This window comes from Podarcis pityusensis (genome assembly GCF_964106645.2).
Source record: "Podarcis pityusensis genome assembly, chromosome: 2".
In the NCBI taxonomy this organism is placed as follows: domain Eukaryota; kingdom Metazoa; phylum Chordata; class Lepidosauria; order Squamata; family Lacertidae; genus Podarcis; species Podarcis pityusensis.
In genome coordinates, this window is record NC_138029.1 from 7,117,170 (window position 1) to 7,138,082 (window position 20,913).

A 20,913-nucleotide genomic window follows, 5' to 3' on the forward strand; every position below is an offset into this window, starting at 1 on the left:
GGGTTGATGTTGTCAGCCCTCATGTCACATTTGCAGACGTCTTTGTATGGGCAAAGCCGAAGGATTCCTGGACACTTGTAGGTGGTGATCCTCCTCCAGAAAGTTAGCAATGAACAAGCTTCCTGGGGGACCAGCTGACCCCTATATACCTGATCTTAAGTCCAGTCGCAAACGACTCTGGGGTTGCGGCGCTCATCTCACTTTACAGGCCGAGGGAGGCAGCATTTGTCTGCTCCGCAGACAGTTTTTCCGAGTCATGTGGCCAGCATGACTAAGCCGCTTCTGGCGCAACGGAACACCGACACCAGAGCAGCGTACGGAAATGGCATTTACCTTCCCGCCGGAGCAGTACCTATTTATCTACTTGCACTTTTTGGCGTGCTTTCGAAATGCTAGGTTGGCAGGAGCTGGGACCGAGCATTGGGAGCTCATCCCATCGCGGGGATTCGAAACAACAACCTTCTGATCAGCAAGCCCAAGAGGCTCAGTGGTTTAGACCACAGCGCCACCCGCGTCCCCATACCTGATCTTATCCAGCCACATATAGCTTCAAGGCAGTGTCAAGGCACCAACTGTCTTGCCAGGGCTTCAAGCAAGGCCACCCTTCTACCCTAGCACCCAGCCTGGAATATGAAGGTGCAGAGGGATTCCACAGACGACCACATGGAGAGGAGATGAAAGCTTCCTGAGCAAACAAAGTTTGAAAGCCATTTCTATAATTCACAGGCCACTAAAAGCCAAAGGAGGTCCAACAGCCTCAAATGCAAAATGAAGAAGTAGAGGTAGGTTAAAGTTTGAGGATTTTTATTTTAATATTTTTCCCGTACAAAGCAAGACAATGTAAATTTCATAGTTGAATCAAAACACCTTTGTTTGTTTCTTTAAAAACCCTGTCTCTTCACAGTAGGAGTCGAAAGAATGCAGCCAGAGCCGGCCCTCCAATGAGCGACAGAGTTTAGTCATTACTATATTAAAACCTGTTAGACAAGGTCTCTATAAAGTAGATCTGCTGAAGTTTAGTTCTTGGCACTGGTTCCAGTAAGGGGGAGGGGGAGGGGAGAGGGAAGGCAAATCCTTTATCCAAAGCAAGCAGAGTTGGAGTCTGGCTTCAGGTGCCAAAAGGGCAAGATAAACATTATCTCATTTGCTGGAAGGGAAGCTTTTTAAAAAGGCTCCTTAATGAGCTTGTAAGCTCCAATGTTAAGTGCACGGATGCCACCCTGTCCCAGCATGCAGGGGCAGCACGATTACCAAACTGACCTCCCCCACCATTGCATAGCAGTCCACTGTGGCCCCTCCTCCAGACTTTTGCCCTGCAGGGCCTTGTGCCCAAATGCTCAAAGGAAATAGACAGCTACACACATTTGATGCTGCTTCCTTTTCTTAGGCATAGCTGTCCTTGGCTGCTCTGTCCCCAATTCCAGCAAGCAAACTGGAACTGCTCAGCAAAACCCACACACTTTGGGATGCCAAGGCAAAAGAAAAGACGGCAATCACCTAGCTCAAAAGGACTGTGTTGGCAGCTGCTAAAAACCCAAAGAATGGGAGTTCCAGGCTAGGATTTCTCACTTACACAAATCAGCTAGTTTTTGCTACCCAGCAGCAGAACTAAATGGGATTTAGGGTGGAGTGAGAGAAGAAGCTGGATCAGTTAAGCGCTGGTCCTGGCCATCTCCCAGGCACCGTCCACAACAAAAGGGAGAGCTAGAGTTTGCTTTGCATCCTAACACACCCTTGTGGGTAGCTGCTTGAGCAACGCCAATCCAGGAAGAGCCACGGAGACTGGTTCAGTTTGTTCTCAGGCAAGTGTGGGCACTGTACCTGAAGAATTTTAAATGACAGCAGAAATGCTCCCAGGGCATCAAGGCGTGTGCCGGTTGTGGTGGAAGAAAGGTCAGTGAAGAGGAGGAGGGAGCATGGGCTACCAAGAAAGAAAACTTGTGGGATCACTGCCAATATGCTAGGCCTGACTAATAGTAGGGCCTGATGGATTTGAGGGGGGGGGGGAGCTTTTGGGTGTTTGTGTACGTTATGTACGGAAGTGGAGCAAAGCCAGACTCCAGGATGAGGATCAGCCAGTCAGCTTTTTCAAAAGGCTCCAAAACCTCGAGAAAAAACCCCAACAACAACCCAATTTCCACAAAGTATGAAAGTGTCACAGATGCTTCTCATTCACACGGAACAAACAGAGGGACACCTTTAATGCAGGTCAGATTGGAAGGAAACAAGAGAAAGAGACAAAAGGGGGGAAGGGCAAGAGAAAGGAAGCCTCACACAGGCACCCGCTGTCCCTTCACTTCTCTTTCTTCTTCTTGTTCTGAAAGAAAGGGACAACACCACATCAGCGCCCTGGACCCTGGGAACAAAACCAGCTTAGCGTTCTGGAGCGTGACCAGCGGAGGCTCTTCGATGAGAGCAAATCTGGCACTGCGCCTCCAATCGGTCTGCTTTCAGCAAGCTCCCCCCTCCCTGCCTATCTGCATAGAGTGGGGTGAGCAATGCTAAACCGTTCTCGGCCAAGGGCCACATTCAAGGTTGAGCAACCCTCCAAGGGCCACATGTCAGCCGTGGCCAAAGTTGCCACGGGACATTTGCTCTCGCACAGAGGCACTGTGCTCAAAGAGACACGAAGGCGCTCACCATACCAATCCCTGTGCTGTGCTGGGAAGGAGAATTTCCATCCCTGAACAGCAAAGAACAGGGACCCTTCCTGCCCATCTCAACCCTGGGCTGGTAGCCCATTTAAAATGTCTTGGCAGACCTGATCCAGCCTACAAGCCGTTGGTCTGCCACCCCTAATCTAGGACATACAAGGTGTGTTGTGAATAAGTGATGATCCCTGCCACCATGAGGCGATGCTCACCTCGCTCATGCCCAAGATGACCATAAGCTCCCGGAAAATGTTGACAAAATCCAAGAAGAGATCCACACAATGCCTGGGCAGGGAGAGAAAGAAGGGGTTGAAGTATTAGGCCAGAATTCCTACTGGATGCTACTTCCTCTAAACAGCACAACCTATGTAAGTGGCTGATGCTAGAGACACCATCTGCCACCCTGGGCTTCTTTCCCCATTTGGTACATTGCTCCCTAGTTAAATTCAGGTTCATTTAGCTAGGAAGCATTTTAAGCCTCTCTTCCTGGAAATTCAAGCCCATTTCTGGTTTGCCCAGCTCTGTGGCCATCCAGAACAAAGGATATTTGCCTTTTTCATATTGCATCCAACAATAAAAGGCTGCTGTTGCACCTTTCCCCTACCCCGTTGCCGCAACTCCCAGATCTTTACTCCTCTGTTCCTCTACTCTGTCTGGTCCACCTTGCCTTCTTCTTAACTCCTACCCCCACCCCACCACTGGACACCCAGCAGCTACCATTTCCACACCCCATGTACTCACCAGATGTAGTCCTTATCTCCATTCTCGGCCTTCTCAATGATGAGCTGAGTGTCGAATAACACAAAGCCACACATCACCATAAGCCCAATGTAGAGGTTAGCCTGGAGGAGGAAGAACATGCATCAGGCCAAGGGCAGCTAAATCAGATTCCTCGGATTGGCCCTACCCACCTGCTAAAGATATACATTCCTAAATCCCAGAAATCATACTGCTTTAAATTATTCAGGGCTGTGTTTCCTGCATAATCATGGCACAATGAGGAAAGACTGCAAAATGCGGGGCCACCTCATTCAGAACCCCAAAAATCGTAAGGAGTGCACTTAGATTTTTATTTTTTTTTAAACCCAACTTCCCAGCCCTTCTGGTTGCAGATATGTATTTGATCTCAGAGGTCTAAGGAGTATGAATATGATTTGTATTGATCTGAAGGTGGAGCTTTAAGTTCATATACAGTGGTACCTCGGGTTACAAACGCTTCAGGTTACAGACTCCGCTAACCCAGAAATAGTACCTCGGGTTAAGAACTTTGCTTCAGGATGAGAACAGAAATCGTGCTCCGGCAGTGTGAGGCCCCATTAGCTAAAGTGGTACCTCAGGTTAAGAAGAGTTTCAGCTTAGAACGGACCTCCAGAATGAATTAAGTTCTTAACCCGAGGTACCACTGTATAGGTCTTTGCCTCTTCCCAAGGCTACCAAGAGTAGAATTCTGCAAGGTTTCTATAGTTTATACAAATTGTGGAATTTGGGTTATCCTGGGTTGTTGTTTTTAAAAAATGATGATGATAATTATTAAAGTGCAGGAGTGCACATTGGCCGGCCTTTATTTCAGTGAAGCCAAAACAAAGGGGAAGCTGAGCACCTCTTGGCAGTCACTACAGGGGGTTATTCCAGGGCAGGTTTGCTGCCAGCTCCATGCTGAAAAAGGCAGCTTTGCTGGAATGAGATGCTGCTGCTGTCACAGGCAGCCAACCTTGCAGGCCTCCTGTAAGCCAACAGAGCCCAAGGGCATAAAGACACTCACCGTGAAGAGCCAAGTCGAGCCCACGAAAATGTTGATCAGGGAGAAGAACAGCATCAGGAACAGGCCGGAGAACAGGACACCTGAAAAATGAAAGCAGAGCTGTGGTGGGCACTGCAAGGTTACTAGAAGGGTTCTTTCTAAGGTGGGAGGGGGAGGGGAGATGATGACCACCTGGCAATCTTACCTCCTAGGTACAGGTAGGCACGGCGCTTGGCATAGAGGGCGCTCAGCGAAAAGCAGCTGAAGATCACTGCTGTCCCCATGAAAGCTGTTGGGATGATGCTATCGGGAGAGGAAAAAGCAATAGTTGATGCCTGCACCAGAATGGACAAATCTAAGCCACGGGGACACTGTAAAATGCCCTTTAGCAGCCCCAATGAGACCCACAGGTTCATCTCATGCCCCATGCAAGTTAATGAACCTCATTCAGGACTTTGAAGTGGATGTTCTTTGTAGAGCAAAGATGGCATTTTGCTTAGATGTATTTGTGGGGCAGGACAGAGATTTGGGCAAGTGGTGGACTGCAAGGAGATGGCTTAGATGAAAAGGCATGACTTTTGGAATCACAATCCATATCAAAAATATTGTGTTATGAACAGGAAGTATGCTTAGAGGTATAGGGCGGGAGGAAATCTTTTTGCTCTTCCAATTAAAGTTATTGTTTGATTTAAGTTCAAAAAGAACTGGTCAGGGGTCTTTTTTGTGCTGGGGGGAGGGTCATGCGTGTGTCCACTGGAATCAGTGGGAAAGGAATCTGGTCCACCAACTCATTTGAATTTGACCCTTGAAGTGCGTATGTCGGGTGTGGTGAGGGAACGGGGCATCAGAGTGGCATTTTCCTTTTACCTTGGGTTGATGGCAATGCACATCTCCAAGAGAGGTCCAAGGTTGACTCCTGGAAGGACAAAGGGTACAAATTCAGCCAAGAGGCAGGAGAGAGAACGGAATTCTTGTCCATTCACCATGTATTTCGAAGAAAGCCAAAATGGTTACCCTGTGTGTATTGTGCACCCTTCAGAACAAACATACAGGTTGTCTTGTTTCCCCCCACCCGACCCTAAACTGAAACCCAAGTACAAAATGCCACGTAGAAACAGTTTTGAAAATCTCAGTATTTAGACAGCAACTAAGGGGCCCTAATCTTCAAAGTAGTTCTATATGGGGCAAATCATTGTGTGGCAACCACTCCTGTGCTGATCAGAGTTGGCTGGATTATTTTGGCCTCCCTCTTGGCCCACGCACACTCATACACCCATGTCATGCAAGAGCCACTCCCCTGTGGGGTGATCTTAGGCAGCTGCTGCAGGCACACATCTGAATAACAACTGCAGGCATCTTTGCTGCTCTGCCAGAAGGGCTTGGATGCATCAGTACATGAAATGTATATTTCACTTACAGAAGACCCATGTTTGCAGATCAACATCTTTTTAAAAGATTTTTATATTGTATTTTTTACACTGCTCTGACCGGTCCTCGAACCTTTTGCTAAAAAGTAGTATATGAACACCAAAAGCAGTTAATGAAGTGTAACTCCAGCTGACTTTGCACATGTCTGCTCTTCCAGCATCACGTACCAGTGAGGAAGGCAAAGCCTGCCAGCATGCTCAGCCGTTTCTGTTCGGTTCCCTGGTTGTGGGGTGTAGCCATCAGCCAGATCATAAGACCCAGTGCTCCCAGGCCAGTCAGCATTCCAAACTGCAAGAGAAAGTGGGAAGGGTTGAAGTTAGTACAGGCTGAGCGCAGAGCAGAGGTTGGGAAAGGCATTGCGCAGGAACAGAAGTGGCAGAAATCTACCCCACGGAGCCCAGGTGGTTTCGTTTGAATGATCCAGTGCATTCTATAGTCTAGACAGGGTGACAGCCATAGATAACCTGACTTCCTCAAAGATACTCTAGGCCCCTTTGCAGGCTTTTCAGCTCACTCAGATTTCCTTTGACTTTAACTTCTTTCACTGCAGACTTAAGAAAAAAACATGGGAAGCAGCATTCTACCCAACTGCACTCTTGGAAATGAGTCTTTCATTTTCCACTGTTCTGGCCAATGAGTACGAGACACCAAGATGCTTCATGAGTTTGGGTTTTAATGTTATACAAATGTAATCTATCCAATAATTTAAAAACAGATTGAACTAGCTGGCACATCATTCTCGCCCCCAGTCTGAAATGGCTCCGTTACTACACCACTGGGTTCCCAGCTACCACTGTTGGGCTGCAGTCCTGAACATGCTTCATCAGGAGTAAGTCCTAAGAAATCAGCGAACATAGTGCGACAGACTGCTAGGAAAGCAGACGAAGGACTGCTCTATCAAGATATAGCCCAGAAAACCATACCCAACAGGATCCTGTGCTGTTCATTTCTGAAGGCTGTGGCTGGGCTCCGTTCCCTGAAGCCATCCTGCAAGCACCAATCCCCAACAGTCAAGGTGACCTCACAGCCCGTACACACATCAGTGCCAGAGCACACTTACCTGCACCAGCTGAGTCACCACATTGATGTAGGCACCAGCCGCTGCTAGGAACATGCATAGCGCAAAGCTAGCATAGACCTTCTTCAGGTGCTGCTGGGTTGATGCGGAGCTGCAGAGGGCAAAGGAAAGAAACAGTCAGTCAGTGTCGTTGCATCTCAAAGCACCTAGAAGCACAGCTGCTCCTTGGCTGGCTGTTTGCCAGCTCCCGGGCACTTAGCGAACTAAACAAACAACACTGGATCCACCACAGAGCACCTGAAGAACAGAGGTGGGGAAACTTATTTAGCCCAGGGGCTGCCTTTCCAACCTGAGGAGGGCACATGCCTACAGTGGGCCTTGCCAAGACCAAGTGAGTGCAGTCATTCACCCACAAACGTTATGCCTAGTCAGCACCACTACTCACAGTCCCCGAACGAAGTTAGGCTTGAAAAAGCATCTTAGAGACCAACTAAGTTTGTTATTGGTATGAGCTTTCATGTGCATGCACACACACGAAAACTCATACCAATAACAAACTTAGTTGGTCTCTAAGGTGCTACCAGAAGGAATTTTTGAATTTTTTTTTATTTTGTTTCGACTACGGCAGACCAACATGGCTACCTACCTGTAACTCGAAAAAGCATGTTAGCTTTTTTCCAAGTCTAACTGGCCGAGGGGGCAATCTTCCTGAAGACTGCAGTGAGTGGAAGGTGGGTTTCCTTGCTGCAACAATAAGGCTTTACCCCGCAAGACTAACTGTGGGGAGGGGCATTTTTTGTGTGGGTTTAAACACTCCCCAGCTGGAACTCCCGTAAAGACACGCCTCCTCCACTGCACATAGGCTTGACAAAAGCCTTATACTAAAGGCAACAGAAGACTTTCTTTCAAGCCGCCTAATTGCAGTGGGGTGAGGAAATGGCACTGCAAGCCAGGTGGGGAGTGTACAGCAGCTGCATCTGACCCATGGGTTGACAATCCACCCCCCCCCCCAATTTAAAGGCATTTGACTCACAGCTTCTGGAGCTGGGACACCACTTTCCCCAGGGAGATGGTATTAGATATTCTCAGATTGGCTAAGAGAGGAGCTAGAGCTGTTGACAAAACTAGGAAAATCCCTGACAAGTTCGGTGCTGGTTTGCAGCACCTACTTTGTACTGCACAGCAGGTGCTCCTAAAAAATGGGTGCTGGCACTAAACCATGTAAATGCTTTTCCAGCCTTGGCCTCTACCGACTCACATATAAGTGGGGAAATGCTTGCACAAAATTTGGTAAGAAACACCAAACAGTAAATCCTGAGAACCTTAAAAGATGAATTTATACTCAACAAGCCCTTTAGAAAAACAGAACAAAACAAAAAAAAGACACACACACACACACACTTCAGCCTCAAGGTCTAGAGTGCGAGTCAATATTTGTAGTAGTCTCAAAAGGCTGTGATGGGGGAAGCAGGAGAAGGTTGGCTGAACATGCAAGAAAAGTTCTTTGTCTATCCCATAACTGACAGAAGCAGAACAGATTACACAAGCAGGCAAGTTAAGAAACATGCATTTGCTTAACTTCCACCAGCTGCAGAATTTAGTTTTTATTGAAGTGGAAGTTTTTGCTCAAGTGGAATATTTGGGTTCTGAGCCCAACACGTATACAGTCTTGCACCCAGGGCCACAGGAAGCAGTAAAACCCTATTTCTGGCTCCCTCATCCCCATTCGCCATCCACAATAAGGGACCAATCACAAGATTACCTCGCTGTTTTCATGCACCAAAAATGACAAATAAAAACAACCTCCTGCAAAACTGCAGCCTGCAGTAAAACACAGGCCAAGGGTATACTCACATGTGGGAGAATTTGAAGAGGGCATCAACATTTATGTTCCTGTTGAAGACATCCATTGTGCTAGCTGGTAGACTGATGCAACTCTTGGTGTCAAAATACTCAATCTGCAGAAAAAGATGAAGAAGGCCACATCAGAGAGGTGGGGGTGGAGAAAGACAGTACAGTTCTTTCCCAGGAATGACCAATGTGATCCATGAACATCTGGAAACACCTGCCCCTTTTAGCGACAAAACTCAAGTTCTTCCTATATGGCTGCCCAAAATACTTTAAGCAATATTATTCAGCCCATAGAGCTGCTCCAGAAGCGATTCCCCCCCCCCACACACCTGCTTTCTAGTACAGTGGTACTTTGGGTTACATATGCTACGCTGCAGGTTACAGACTCCGCTAACCCAGAAATAGTACCTCGGGTTAAGAACTTTGCTTCAGGATGAGAACAGAAATCGTGCTCTGGCGGCGTAGTGGCAGCGGGAGGCCCCTTTAGCTAAAGTGGTGCTTCAGGTTAAGAACAGTTTCAGGTTAAGAACGGACCTCCAGAACGAATTAAGTACTTAACCCGAGGTACCACTGTAGTAATCTAGGAACACCAGTACTCCTTCAGAGCTCCTAGTCTCTGTTCAACTTCAAACAGGTTAACTAGGATACAGGGTTTCTAATAGAGATACACTGCAACTATCTTACTAACTTTGAGCCTACTTTGTCAGGGGCCAAGGGAGAGAAGTCAAAGACCCCCCTATGGAAGGTCAAGCAAGATGTTACTCCTGGAATGCAGAACCTTCAAACAGCTCTCCCTACTTCAAGAAAACACACATGCATCTTCTATCCAGCCTCCCCTTCAGGGCAGATTCTATCTAAATCTCAACCAAGAACGCAGATTTCCAAATATGCAGTGAGAGGGAGGGAGGAGAAGACTTGGGACTAGCCACAAACAAAGGCTCAAGAAAAAGGTTATTTGTCCCACCCCACCGTGCTAAGGAACAAAGAAGAGGATGCTTACTTTAGACTCGCCAAGCCCAGCCCCACACACTGCCTGCCTGCAAGCTGATCCCCTTCGTTGTAGTCTGGACAATCTAGAGGCTTCAACTGTTTCACTGGCTCCAAGTCCTCTTGGTATCTATGGTGCAATTATTGCAGGCTGTTGCAAGGCTAACTGCAAGTTCTCAGGGAGTGGGGGAATTGGCCTCACTGGGGAACTTTGCTTCACAGCTTGGCAGCTGGAAAACACTTGCATTAGCATTCCTAATGACCTCCCCAGGCAGAGATGGGGAGGAGTTACAAGCCATGTAGCTGCCATAGCCAGAGAGCAACCGGGAAACAAATGCATTGCTCCCTGTTGCTCAAGGTGGGATCCCTCCCCTTTGTTGTGTTATGCACCAACATGTACAGGTATTTTACCTGCCCAGGAGAGCACCACAAGTGTGATATGACTGCCCCTGTCTGCTTGTGCAATCCCCCCCCCCGAAATTATCATGATACCTGATGTAGCCTCTAACAACTGATGCAATTGACATATGAAAACCAGTTCAGCAACTAATTCCTTACCCTTTTGACAGAGAGGAGAAGGCTCTTGGGCAAGCGTACAAAAGTAGGCCTGGATTGTCTAGCAAGGAGAGCTAGCATTAAGGAAATGCAAATACTGCAGTAATTGTACACCTATTGCATGGGGTGACACGATGGCACTTCCTCCTTTGGCAGAGATGGAAAATGCCTGTCAAGTATCTGTCTCCTACTTTTTTTAAAAGCAGATCTAATCTGATCATTCCGAATTCCAAGTGTTCAGGATGATGCCTATGGGGCCACTTCTTTTTATTCTCACAGTAACCTGTGAAGTAGGTTATGCCAAGAAACTTCCAACGCCACCTAGCTTTCTTTGTGCAGAGGTTGGAAGACTGATCTTCCTGGTCCCAGCCAACACTTAGGGCTGACAGATCCCAACCCCAGGCAGAAAAATCTAAGGGATCCAGCTTGTAGCCCATTATCACTCCTCTCAAGCAAAGAGGATCCTTTCTGCACAACCCAAGCACATTTGCAGCGTCATGATAGCAAGGCCCTGAAGTAAACCAAGCTACAGTTTACCACGATCATGTGAATGTGCTGGCCCCTTGGGAGAAGCTCGCTCTCACTTTGTCCCTCCCTCAGTCCTTGTGCTTAAGTTGTCTCCTTAGCTACAAACTGTAGCCAAGAACAAACCTTTGCCTAAAGAGCACGATTAAGAAGGAGAGCTTAACCACAAGTCCAGGTTCAGACAACATGTTAAGCCAAACCTTGGATGGGTTGCCATGCTAAACTAAAAGGACTAGGGAAGATTAAAGTGGCTGTGATTTCCTCCTAAGAAGCCAGCATGTTTGCACATTTGTGTTAAATAATAGTTTGGCTTAGTGTTACCTGCACATGTGGCCAACGGCTGAAGCCCGGGACCCTAAAACAATCGCCCCTGAGTTTGTCATTACGTTATAATCAGAGGCTTCGGTGAAGTTGCTGTCACTAGCATTGGAAAGTAAAAGAGTGACAGCACACACAAGGAACATGTGCACGCACGCACACCCCGTGGCTCTTAGCAGACCTCTTCATCTGTACTGCTGCTGTGTGCAAGGCCAACCTGCTGCAGGCAAGCAGAGAGGTAAATGGAAAAATAGCAGTGTAATGACAAGGAGTGCCAAAGGCATTTTCCCTGCACCAGAAAAGTGAGTTCTCTCCAGTTTCAAGCACTCTGTGCCAAGGATGGGGAAACTGTGGCCCTCCAGATGTTGTTCAACTCCCATAATCCCTGACCATGGAACCTTCTGAAGACCACATGCCAGTGATAGGCAAGGCCATAGGCAAAAGTGGACAGAGCAATGAACACAACTCTTACCCTTGTGCAGTAGGCCACATTCCCACCACACAAGTCAGACACACATTTATCCATCCTTTATTCAATCAAGCAGCACAATTCCAGTTCAAGGACACATCCCAAACAGTTCAGGGGGAGAGTGCAACTTAGGAAGAGTCTCACGGGCCTGAGGTTCTTCACCCTCAGTAGAAGTGGGCAGGCCCAAAAAAAGCAGGGAGGGGAAGAATCAGAGGGGAAAACTTATCTCTTGATTCTCCCTCTCCCCCCAGTAAATTGTGAAAATATTATAAAATGTGTTATTTTAGAATGATGAATTTTAAGTCAAGGTGTTAATATATCTACTCCCCAAAAATGATTTCTAAAAATTATGCAAACAGAAGACTTACTTAAGACTATGCACAGTATCAGATCATTACAATTCCTGTGCACGAAGAAGAAGCAAGACCTGAGTTGTACGTGGAGAGTACAACTCTTAAGTGCAAGAGCTATGTGCTTTCTGCCCCTAGGAGGCACTGCCATGGTCAGCTGAAAAGGAAGAAGGATTCAATGCCTTCTTTGCTTGTAGACTTCCTCTCAGAGGCATAGCTGGTGAATCTGTTTCTGTCCTCTTGATTAGGTCTCAAAGGACTGTCCCCTTGAGTAGGTCTCAAATCTGTCATCAATTGACGACAAATATGAAGATGCGGGAAAGGGACGCGGGTGGCGCTGTGGCTTAAACCACAGAGCCTAGGACTTGCCGATCAGAAGGTCGGCAGTTCCAATCCCCGCGAAGGGGTGAGCTCCCGTTCCTCGGTCCCTGCTCCTGCCAACCTAGCAGTTCAAAAGCACATCAAAGTGCAAGCAGATAAATAGGAACCGCTCCGGCGGGAAGGTAAACGGCGTTTCCGTGTGCTGCTCTGGTTCACCAGAAGCGGCTTAGTCATGCTGGCCACATGACCCGGAAGCTGTATGCCGGCTCCCTCGGCCAATAAAGCGAGATGAGCGCCGCAACCCCAGAGTCGGCCACGACTGGACCTAATGGTCAGGGGTCCCTTTACCTTTACTATGAAGATGCAGAAATTGATAGCTAAGAAAATGAGACTGATTCAATTTCATATCGTTTCACTGAGTCTTGGGTTCTCCCCCAGTCTTTTTCTTTTATGGAATTGAGTGATTTATGTCTGCTTGACACTGTGGAGGGCTGAAGGAGATATAACAACTTTCAGAAAACACAATAATTTTCTTTGCTCAACTATAATGGTTTATGGTTTCTTCTAGTTTTATTCTGCCTGCACCATATAACTGGCTTGTAGCTCTATTTGTAACAAAATATAATTTTTGTAAAAAGAAGTAAATTTATTTAACATACCAAACATGATCATTCTATGGCAAACCAAGTTAATACATTTTACTTTCCTAAAGTGACGCTCAATTTGTAAATAGCAGTAAAAATGATTAGTGCATATTTTCCTATTTCCCCCAAAATGTCCCTGCCTGCAATAAATAAATAAATCTTCCTCACTATTTTTCTTCAGTGGTTTCAAAATTTCTGGAAATTTTTTATCATTTTATGAAGAGTAAAACAGCAGAAGGAGCAACTGGCTAACCAATTACACATTTATTAACTGCTGTAAACATGGACTATTGTATTTGCCCCTGTGTGAGCAGTTTTATAGAATTTGGAAGAGAGCTATTAAGTCCAAGGCAGACCATCAGTTTGAGAAGGCTTCACAATAGCCACAGAAAACCCCGGCATGAGGTGTTCTAGAATAATACAGGCAATTGTGGGTCTTTTTCTCTGTGATTTGAGAATGAAAATCCATGAATTGGAGGAATTTTTAATGGCACCAATACTGCAACCAACCCCAAAGATCAACATACTATTGGTTGGTTTGTTCTGTCATTAAGACACCATATCCAAAGGTTCCTTACGTATCTCACATATTGCCACAGTGCAGCCATGAATCTAGTCAAACCACGCAATATTCTTTTTTCTGTATTTTCACTTTTAGAAATAACTATGTTCTGCAGGACTCTAGCTTGATGCTGGGCTGCCTATAATCCAGATGCTTTTGTATAAGCCTGGAACATCTGAATTTAAAGTCACTTCCCTCCCCTCGTCCCATTTGACAAATAAAACATTAAACTGAATTCCTAGAATTGTGATTTGCCAGAGCCAGGTTGTGACTGCTTAAAAAAAATGTAATTTAGCCTCCTGTTGCTTCAACAGAGGCTCACATTAGACAATTCTTCTCTAGGAGCAGGGTAGTTGGCCAGCTTGACTGCACTTTGTAGGATGCAGATTGGATGTGAGTAGGAGAGCACATGTGCTCATGTTCAGGAATGAAGTAGCCCTGCCTTGAAATCTCAGACCTGGGAGTGTAAGACTTGGTTCATCTCCCTTGGAAAACAGATTGCAAGATCCCAGCTACAGAGTTCATGCCATTTCAAGACACTGCTGAGCAAGGATCATTTTAGCCATACCCTGGAACAGAGAAAGTCAAATGCTGCCAGCAGAAAAGCTAAAGGCTCCCAGTTTCAAGAAAGCAGGGTGATCACATTGCCTCAAGAAGTCATATACACCAGGGGTGCCCAAACTTTTTTCAAAGAGGGCCAGATTTGATGAAGTGAACATGCGTGAGGGCCAACCAAAGTTGTTGAGACCTCTGAAACGAATTAAGTACGTAATCAGAGGTACTACCGTACACCTCTTCCAGCTTTGATTTGCTCTACATCTAAAGAGTTTTCAGTTCTCAGAGGTCTGCAGATGCAGAAGGCGAAATTATGCTCGTGAGACCCTGAACAATGGCCATCTTAAGGTACAAACTTATTTTTGGTAAAGCTTGCTAGAAAAGAAAGAAAGAAAGAAAGAAAGAAAGAAAGAAAGAAAGAAAGAAAGAAATGCAACAGATAATTCAAGTGAAAAGAAGTTCTCATGTGAGTCAATATTGGGGCACCAAAATGGGTCACCCTGTGGTGGAGCAAACATGAGAGAGAGTCACATGCCATCCACAAACTCCTCCCAGATATGAAGAGCTATTCAAGACAGAAGCCAAACCAGACCGAAGATGCTAAATAAGATTTAACACGTGAGGTTTGCCTCCTCCATAAAATGAGGGTGGCAGGGGGTGAGGGAGGCAGCAGGAAGTGGATTTGTGAAACGAGTGAGCTTTATTGTAGATGCCAGACCAACGTAGGATTCACAACAAGTGATCCAGAAAGTCAAAGTGAAATTAGCAAGTCCTCCCTGCTTCTCACTCAAGACTTGATGCCTCTGGAAATGGATGTTAAAGTGAAAACATGCCAGGCTGAGAGGTGATTGGAAAGGCAAAATGCCTCCCAACAATAGTCCCTTTTGGAGTTTTGCAAAGCATCTGTAAGGTGCCTATCAGTCACTGTGCTGATCCACAGGCCACTTTAAGGAATAGCTGGAAGAAATTCCTATCTTTATTACAACTCTCTGGCCATAACAAACACATAAAGCTGCCGTACAACAAGGTCAGCCCATTCGTGGCTCTAAATCCGTTCCATTTACTCCATCCGGCAACAACTCTCCAGGACCTCAGGAAGCCCTGCTATAAATAATCACTTAAAAAACATGGAGATACTGGAAGCTGAATCTGGGACCTTTCTCTACAACTAAACGTTGGTTCTTCGGTAAAACTGAACCTAGAAACCAGCTGGAACTAAATTTTCCAGACCGGAGTCCATTTCCAGCTGCCAGTCCTAAAACAAAATCTAAGAACATGTAAAACATACCGCATTTATGACCACAATTATTTTAAAATATTATCTATTAACTCTTTGCAACTTAAAACTCCTTCCAACACATCAGGTTGCTTTAGATCACTGGTCTTCAACAGGTGGATCAGGACCCCCATACTCTGTCTGATCCAAAGTGGGTTGCAACAGGAACATTACAATAATTCCATGATAAAAGATTAAGAAATGGTACCCACATGCATGTTTGGGTTAAAGGTGGGTCCTGGGTCTGAAAAGGTTGAAGACTACTGCTTTTTGGTAGAAAAGTATCTATATTTTAGTAGCAGAAGCCACAAATTCCTTTGTCTTTCCCAGGCCGGTCCACCGTCCCTCAGACCATGTGGTGGGCCAGCCTATATTTTGAAGGAAAAAAATGAACAAATTCCTATGCCCCACAAATAACCCAGAGATGCATTTTAAATAAAAGCACACATTCTACTCATGTAAAAAGACGCTGATTCCCGGACCATCCGTGGGCTGGATTGAGAAGGCGATTGAGCCACATCCGGCCCACAGGCCTTAGGTTGCCTACCCCTGCTCTATTAATTAAGTAAACAGACATTTCCCCTGCTGATAGGATGGCCTAACTTAATAACAGTAATCCTCCAACAAGCAACCAGTGTTCAAAATTTGCTAGGCACATATTTCACTGGCTATTGGCCACTTGTGAACAAGTAAAGATGCCCAGGTGCCATGATAGTGCCTGACACCACCATCTGGAGCAGTGATGGCCAAACTTGGCCCTCTAGCTGTTTTGGGACTACAGCGTCCATCATCCTAGCTAACAGGACCAGTGGTCAGGGATGATGGGAACTGTAGTGCCAAAACAGCTGGAGGGCCAAGTTTGGCCATCACTGATGGAGGTACATCCATGGGAATCCATGGATCTTGACTGTTTCACATACTAGTGACACATCCTGTATAATTCTATTCATTATATTTTATCTGCACAATCAGAATGAATTTCAGGAACCAAGTTGTACTGAAAAATACTACTTTTGAGCCCTCTGGCCCAAAAATGGCGAACTAGGCATTCCGTTTTGGAGACTAACTTTGGTTTAAGTTGCCATTGGCACCTAGCTTATATATCTGAGTTTCTAACACTGCAAGCAACCTATCTAGTTGTAATAAAAATAAGATGGATGCTTCAACCTAGAGCATAAGTGAGTAATGTTCTCAACCAGCTGAGTGCCACAGTCTAAACTTGCATTTGATCTTAGACTATGAGATTGTAGGCATTGTTTGAAAGTACGCTGAAACAATAGTCTTCCTGAGCTTCCAGGAGACTAGATTGTTCAAAGCAATGCTGCCGCTACAGCACCCTTAGCCAAGGTGAAGATTGGGAACTTCAGGTCACTGGTAAATCACTCTCCATACAGATATCAAGTGTCTCTCTTTTATAGAAGGCGCTTAGGAGGAGAATAGGCCAACTGTTGACAGAGAAAAGTCACAGAACTGGATCACAGAATTAGATAACGCTGAGTCCTTAAAAACACTGAACAGCATTGTTGTTGTATAAAGTGATTCTTAAGATGACTTATCAAGTAGCTGTGGTCTTTGCTAAACTAGCTAAATACAAAGGGTCTCTTTTAAATTACTCAACTTTCCTCAATCTTAGCTCTAAGCAAAAGGGCAGGTGTATTTGATCATGGTAACCCAAGAAGTAGCCTTTGGGGGAGGAATTGCAGCGGCAAGACCACATGGCTCTATGTGCATCAACTCCCAGGTTCACTCTCTGGTATCTCCAGTTTAAAAAAGAAGGTAACAGCAGGTGATGGGGAAAAGCCCCCCGAGAGTTGCAGTCACTGCAGACAATAGTGAGCTGGCGGGACAAAGTCCGACACGTCCCCTGCACTTTCTACAACTCAGCAGTACCTAAAAAAAACCTCCCACATTTCTTCTCTGTGCAACAACCAGGGGTAGTACAGTAATTGCAAAACAATGTCAAATGGTCAAGCCTAATATCCATGGAAACTTCAGGTGAAATACACAGGCTTGCATATTGTAAGAGTTTATAGGGAAACAAGCCACCACGCCTGCGGTAAATGCTTTTCAAATCCATGTTCATCCTCCTGATTCAGTTAAAACTGATCAAAGACCTCAGGCGAGCTTTTGTGGGGGGGGGGAGATTAAACTCTCCATTTCTCATGTCAAAACCTAGCTCTGTCCACAGTAGCCCAATGTTTACAAAAATTACTTGGCTCGATTGAGCCCTTAAGAGGAAACTATCATCCAAAAGTAAACCCTTGCTGTAACTTGATTCTATGTTAGCACAACCAAAATAGAATTACAAGTGAAAACGAAATCCCAGAAGAGAAAGCAAACTTTGGAAGTGCTTGTGTAATCCAAGTTAAATAATGAACCTGCTTATGAGGAAATAAAGAACCCATGATCGTTTATCAATAACTAACCAGATAACACTTAGTCATAGCTATAACCTTTAACCACCGAGGGCTGCCTTAGAGGGACAGCTCTAAGGAGACCATCACATTTCACCCACCAGTATCCTGACACAGTAACTTACTAGCTGCAAAAGAAAGGAGGGGGAAAAGGATGGAGGGCAAGGGGTAAGCAAGCCTCCCCTTTAGAGCCCCAAATAATGGGCAGGATGATCCTTACAGCCAAATGGCAGGAGAGAGAAAAAAATAATGTCACACAATGACCCATAACATCACGTGAGCACTGTGACATCAGAAAGCCAGCCAATCAGCTTTGAAGTTCTCTACTGTGGAGCATCCGTCAGGCTTCTGCTCAAGCAACAGGTTCCATACTCCAACTATCCCAAGCTCAGGAGAGGCATTTGGTTCGAGCACCAGACGCTCCCTACTCCAGCAGGCCCAAGATGCAATATTAACAGGATGTAGATGGGGCAGATTTTAATGTCCAGTTCTCATATTAATCTCCAAGGGCACCAAACACCAGTCAGTTATGAGAGCATACAAGTCATTAAGCAGCTGGAATTCAAGAACTACGTCAACACTATGTGTTCGAAGTTGCAGCTATTTGCACAAAAAGCACCATGCCATTGAACCAAATCACCTAACACGTCAATGGGTGTGGATCCTTTGATCTGTAACAACCACAGGAACAGAATTTTCTAAGTAAACAAACTTGCACTGGGGTGAGGTGAAATTATCCCTGGCTGAGGTATCTGATTTCTAGATATAGATGATTTGGCTCAAATCTGCCTGGGATACGCAAATATATTTGCTCTGGAGTTCTGCTCCTTAGTCTGGACATGACTACACAAAGCTGGTGGTGCTCAGGATGGAGGGAAAGGCTATCTGCACATGCCTTGTAGTTCTTTCACATGATCCAAGACTTGGTTTTGAGAATGAACCCACATTCCAGGGCTCAAACAGTACAATAGAGGGGATTCCTCACTACTAATGCTCCAGAGCAGAGGGGAACACCATGCAGCCCTCCAGGTGTTGTTGGACTACAACTCATCACCTCTGACCAGTAAGCCATGTTCCACACAGCTAACCCAGAGCATGACATTTAAAAGTTATAATCTGCAAGAAAGAAAACACTTCACCAAATAAATATCCAACAGCAAGTTCAGAGACTATTCCACAATCAAGTAGTCCAATATACCAGCAAGTTTTATTGCATCTTTTCTGGGTGCAGGTTCCATGCCTCGAGTTTTTGACATCTGAAGATAGTCATCTTCAAATATCTAGAGGGTTGTCACATTGAGTGAGCAAAGTTGTTTTTTGCTCTGGAGGCTTGGACCTGAACAAATGGATTCAAGCTACAAGAAAGGAGATTCTGACTAAAGAACTTTCTAACAGTAAGAGCTGTTTGACAGTGGAACAAACTCCCAAGAGAGGTGGCAGACTCTCCATCTGCTTAGCAGAGATTAGATGGCCATCTGTCATGGATGCTTTAGTTAAGATTCCTGCATTTGGAGGGTTGGACTAGATGACCCTCAGGGTCCCTTCCAACTCCACAATTCTATGAAATATGTTGAAAGCACAGGTGAAAGTTATGGTGAGGAAGCTGAAGCAGATGGGAGGCCAGTGTGGTAGGAAATAGTTATCTACCATGACTACAGAAGAGGAATGTTCTATGGGCTGCCTTCCAGTCCTTTCGATGCTCAAATACAAAGACAGACAGCAGCAGCAGCAGCAGCAGCAGAGACAACAGAGGCCAACTCTAAGCTTAACCCTGACTCAAACCAAATAGTTCTGGACAGCTGAGAGCACTAACGCCCCACCTTCCCACCCCTCAGCAAAAAACTCCCTACTCTTGCCAAAACAAGCAGCAATACACATGCCACTCCCCCCCCCCCATTCCCCATTTATCTCTTTGCACGTATGCAAAAACGCAAGGATTACAGAACAGATCAGTCAAAATGAAACAAAATCAGATTAAACAAGGCCTGTTTTCAAACTCCGTTGCTCCGCAATGGTTTCATTACCCCCTAAGCTTTGCATCGTTATCTATTATTTACCACTAGCAGGGGCTGCCTCACAGGCGAGCGGAGCAAAACTCAAGCTTCCTTTACGCGCTTTGCAAATAGTTAACAACACAGTAATCTGGCTAAAAGCTACGAGCGACAAACCCAACGCTGTAGACACGGGACAAGCTAACGTGGGAAGAGTCGACTCCACGGGACCCTGGAGCCCGGGATCCAATCTTCGGGAACAACCCGCCATTCCTCCTCCGGGCAAGCGAGGGAGGTTCGATCCACCGTGATATGGGGGTGGGGCGGGGGGGAAAGAGAGGGGTGGGGGATCCCTATGACGTCAGATCTCTCTCTCACCCCCCCCCCGCCGAAGAGACTGACCAATCCGAGAGGCAGAACCAGGCGGAGGGGATCCCTCCCTCCCTCCCTTCGCGGAGCCCGACACAAAGGGGCGGAGGGGAGGTTCCAGAGCGCGAGGGCCACTTCCGAAAAGGCCCCTCAAAGGAGGGGAGGGAGGCTTCGGAGACCGCGCAGGCCGAGGGTGGTCGGGACCGGAAGTAGGCCCCAGGGAGGCGCGGCGGCGGCCCTTACCTCCCGCGGAAGATCCTCTTGCCTCGGCGACGACAGCTGCTGCCGCTCCTTGGCGAGCCGTACGTGTCTCTCCCCTCGGACGCCTCCGCCCCCTCCCGCTTACGTCCTCCTTCCTCCCCGCTCCGCCGCCGCGCCATTGGCTCTGTCGCCCCCAGAAGTCCCGCCCCGGCCTCGCATTGGTATTTAACCAAACGCTCTGCGTACCTCGGTTTCGATTGGCCGGCTGCTGACACCTTTTCCTTTTCATTGGTTGCGCGGCCGCGCCCAGGCAGCTGCCATTGGTCCATCTCGGGGTGGGGGATGGGGCGGAGGGGCAACAAATCAGAAGCAGCGCTGAGGGGCGACGTCCGTTGGCTTTCCAGCGTCGGGCCAATAGGCAGCGCCCTTGGTAGGTTGCGGCCCGATTGCGACAGCTCGGTCGTCTCCCCTTTCCCCAGAAGTGGCACGCGGCCCCCTCGTGGCGGGAGCGCGAGGAGAGCAGCACAGGGCGGGCTGCGCAGCGCCTCTAGCGGCGAGGCTGATTCTGGCTGTGCGTACGGCGTCCCGGCGCATCCAATGGCATGGAGTGCCATCTACCGGCCAATCCGCCTCATTGCATCTGAGGTCGCCGGTGCTTTTCTGCAGTTCCGGGCTGGGAGCCCCGCT

The 20,913-nt window shown here is 46.8% G+C and overlaps 1 protein-coding gene across 3 annotated transcripts; it reads right to left on the bottom strand.

Moving 5' to 3' along the window:
- Window positions 1-787: 787 nt before the first annotated feature.
- TMBIM6 (transmembrane BAX inhibitor motif containing 6) lies at window positions 788-20,421 on the bottom strand. Of its 3 annotated transcripts, none has more exons than XM_080995071.1 (10): window positions 20,269-20,421; window positions 8,693-8,796; window positions 6,881-6,989; window positions 5,988-6,108; window positions 5,260-5,308; window positions 4,598-4,695; window positions 4,414-4,493; window positions 3,393-3,493; window positions 2,864-2,936; window positions 788-2,317 (listed from the first exon to the last, which is right to left on the bottom strand). In XM_080995071.1, exons 2-10 carry the CDS (start codon window positions 8,746-8,748, stop codon window positions 2,294-2,296), a joined length of 711 nt encoding a protein of 236 aa, XP_080851197.1. In that variant the 5' UTR covers window positions 8,749-8,796; window positions 20,269-20,421; the 3' UTR covers window positions 788-2,293. The 3 variants fall into 3 exon arrangements, with proteins under 3 accessions (XP_080851197.1, XP_080851199.1, XP_080851198.1); XM_080995073.1 differs by lacking the exon at window positions 20,269-20,421 and adding an exon at window positions 17,791-17,815; XM_080995072.1 differs by lacking the exon at window positions 20,269-20,421 and adding an exon at window positions 9,690-9,838.
- Between the last annotated feature and the right edge of the window lie 492 nt (window positions 20,422-20,913).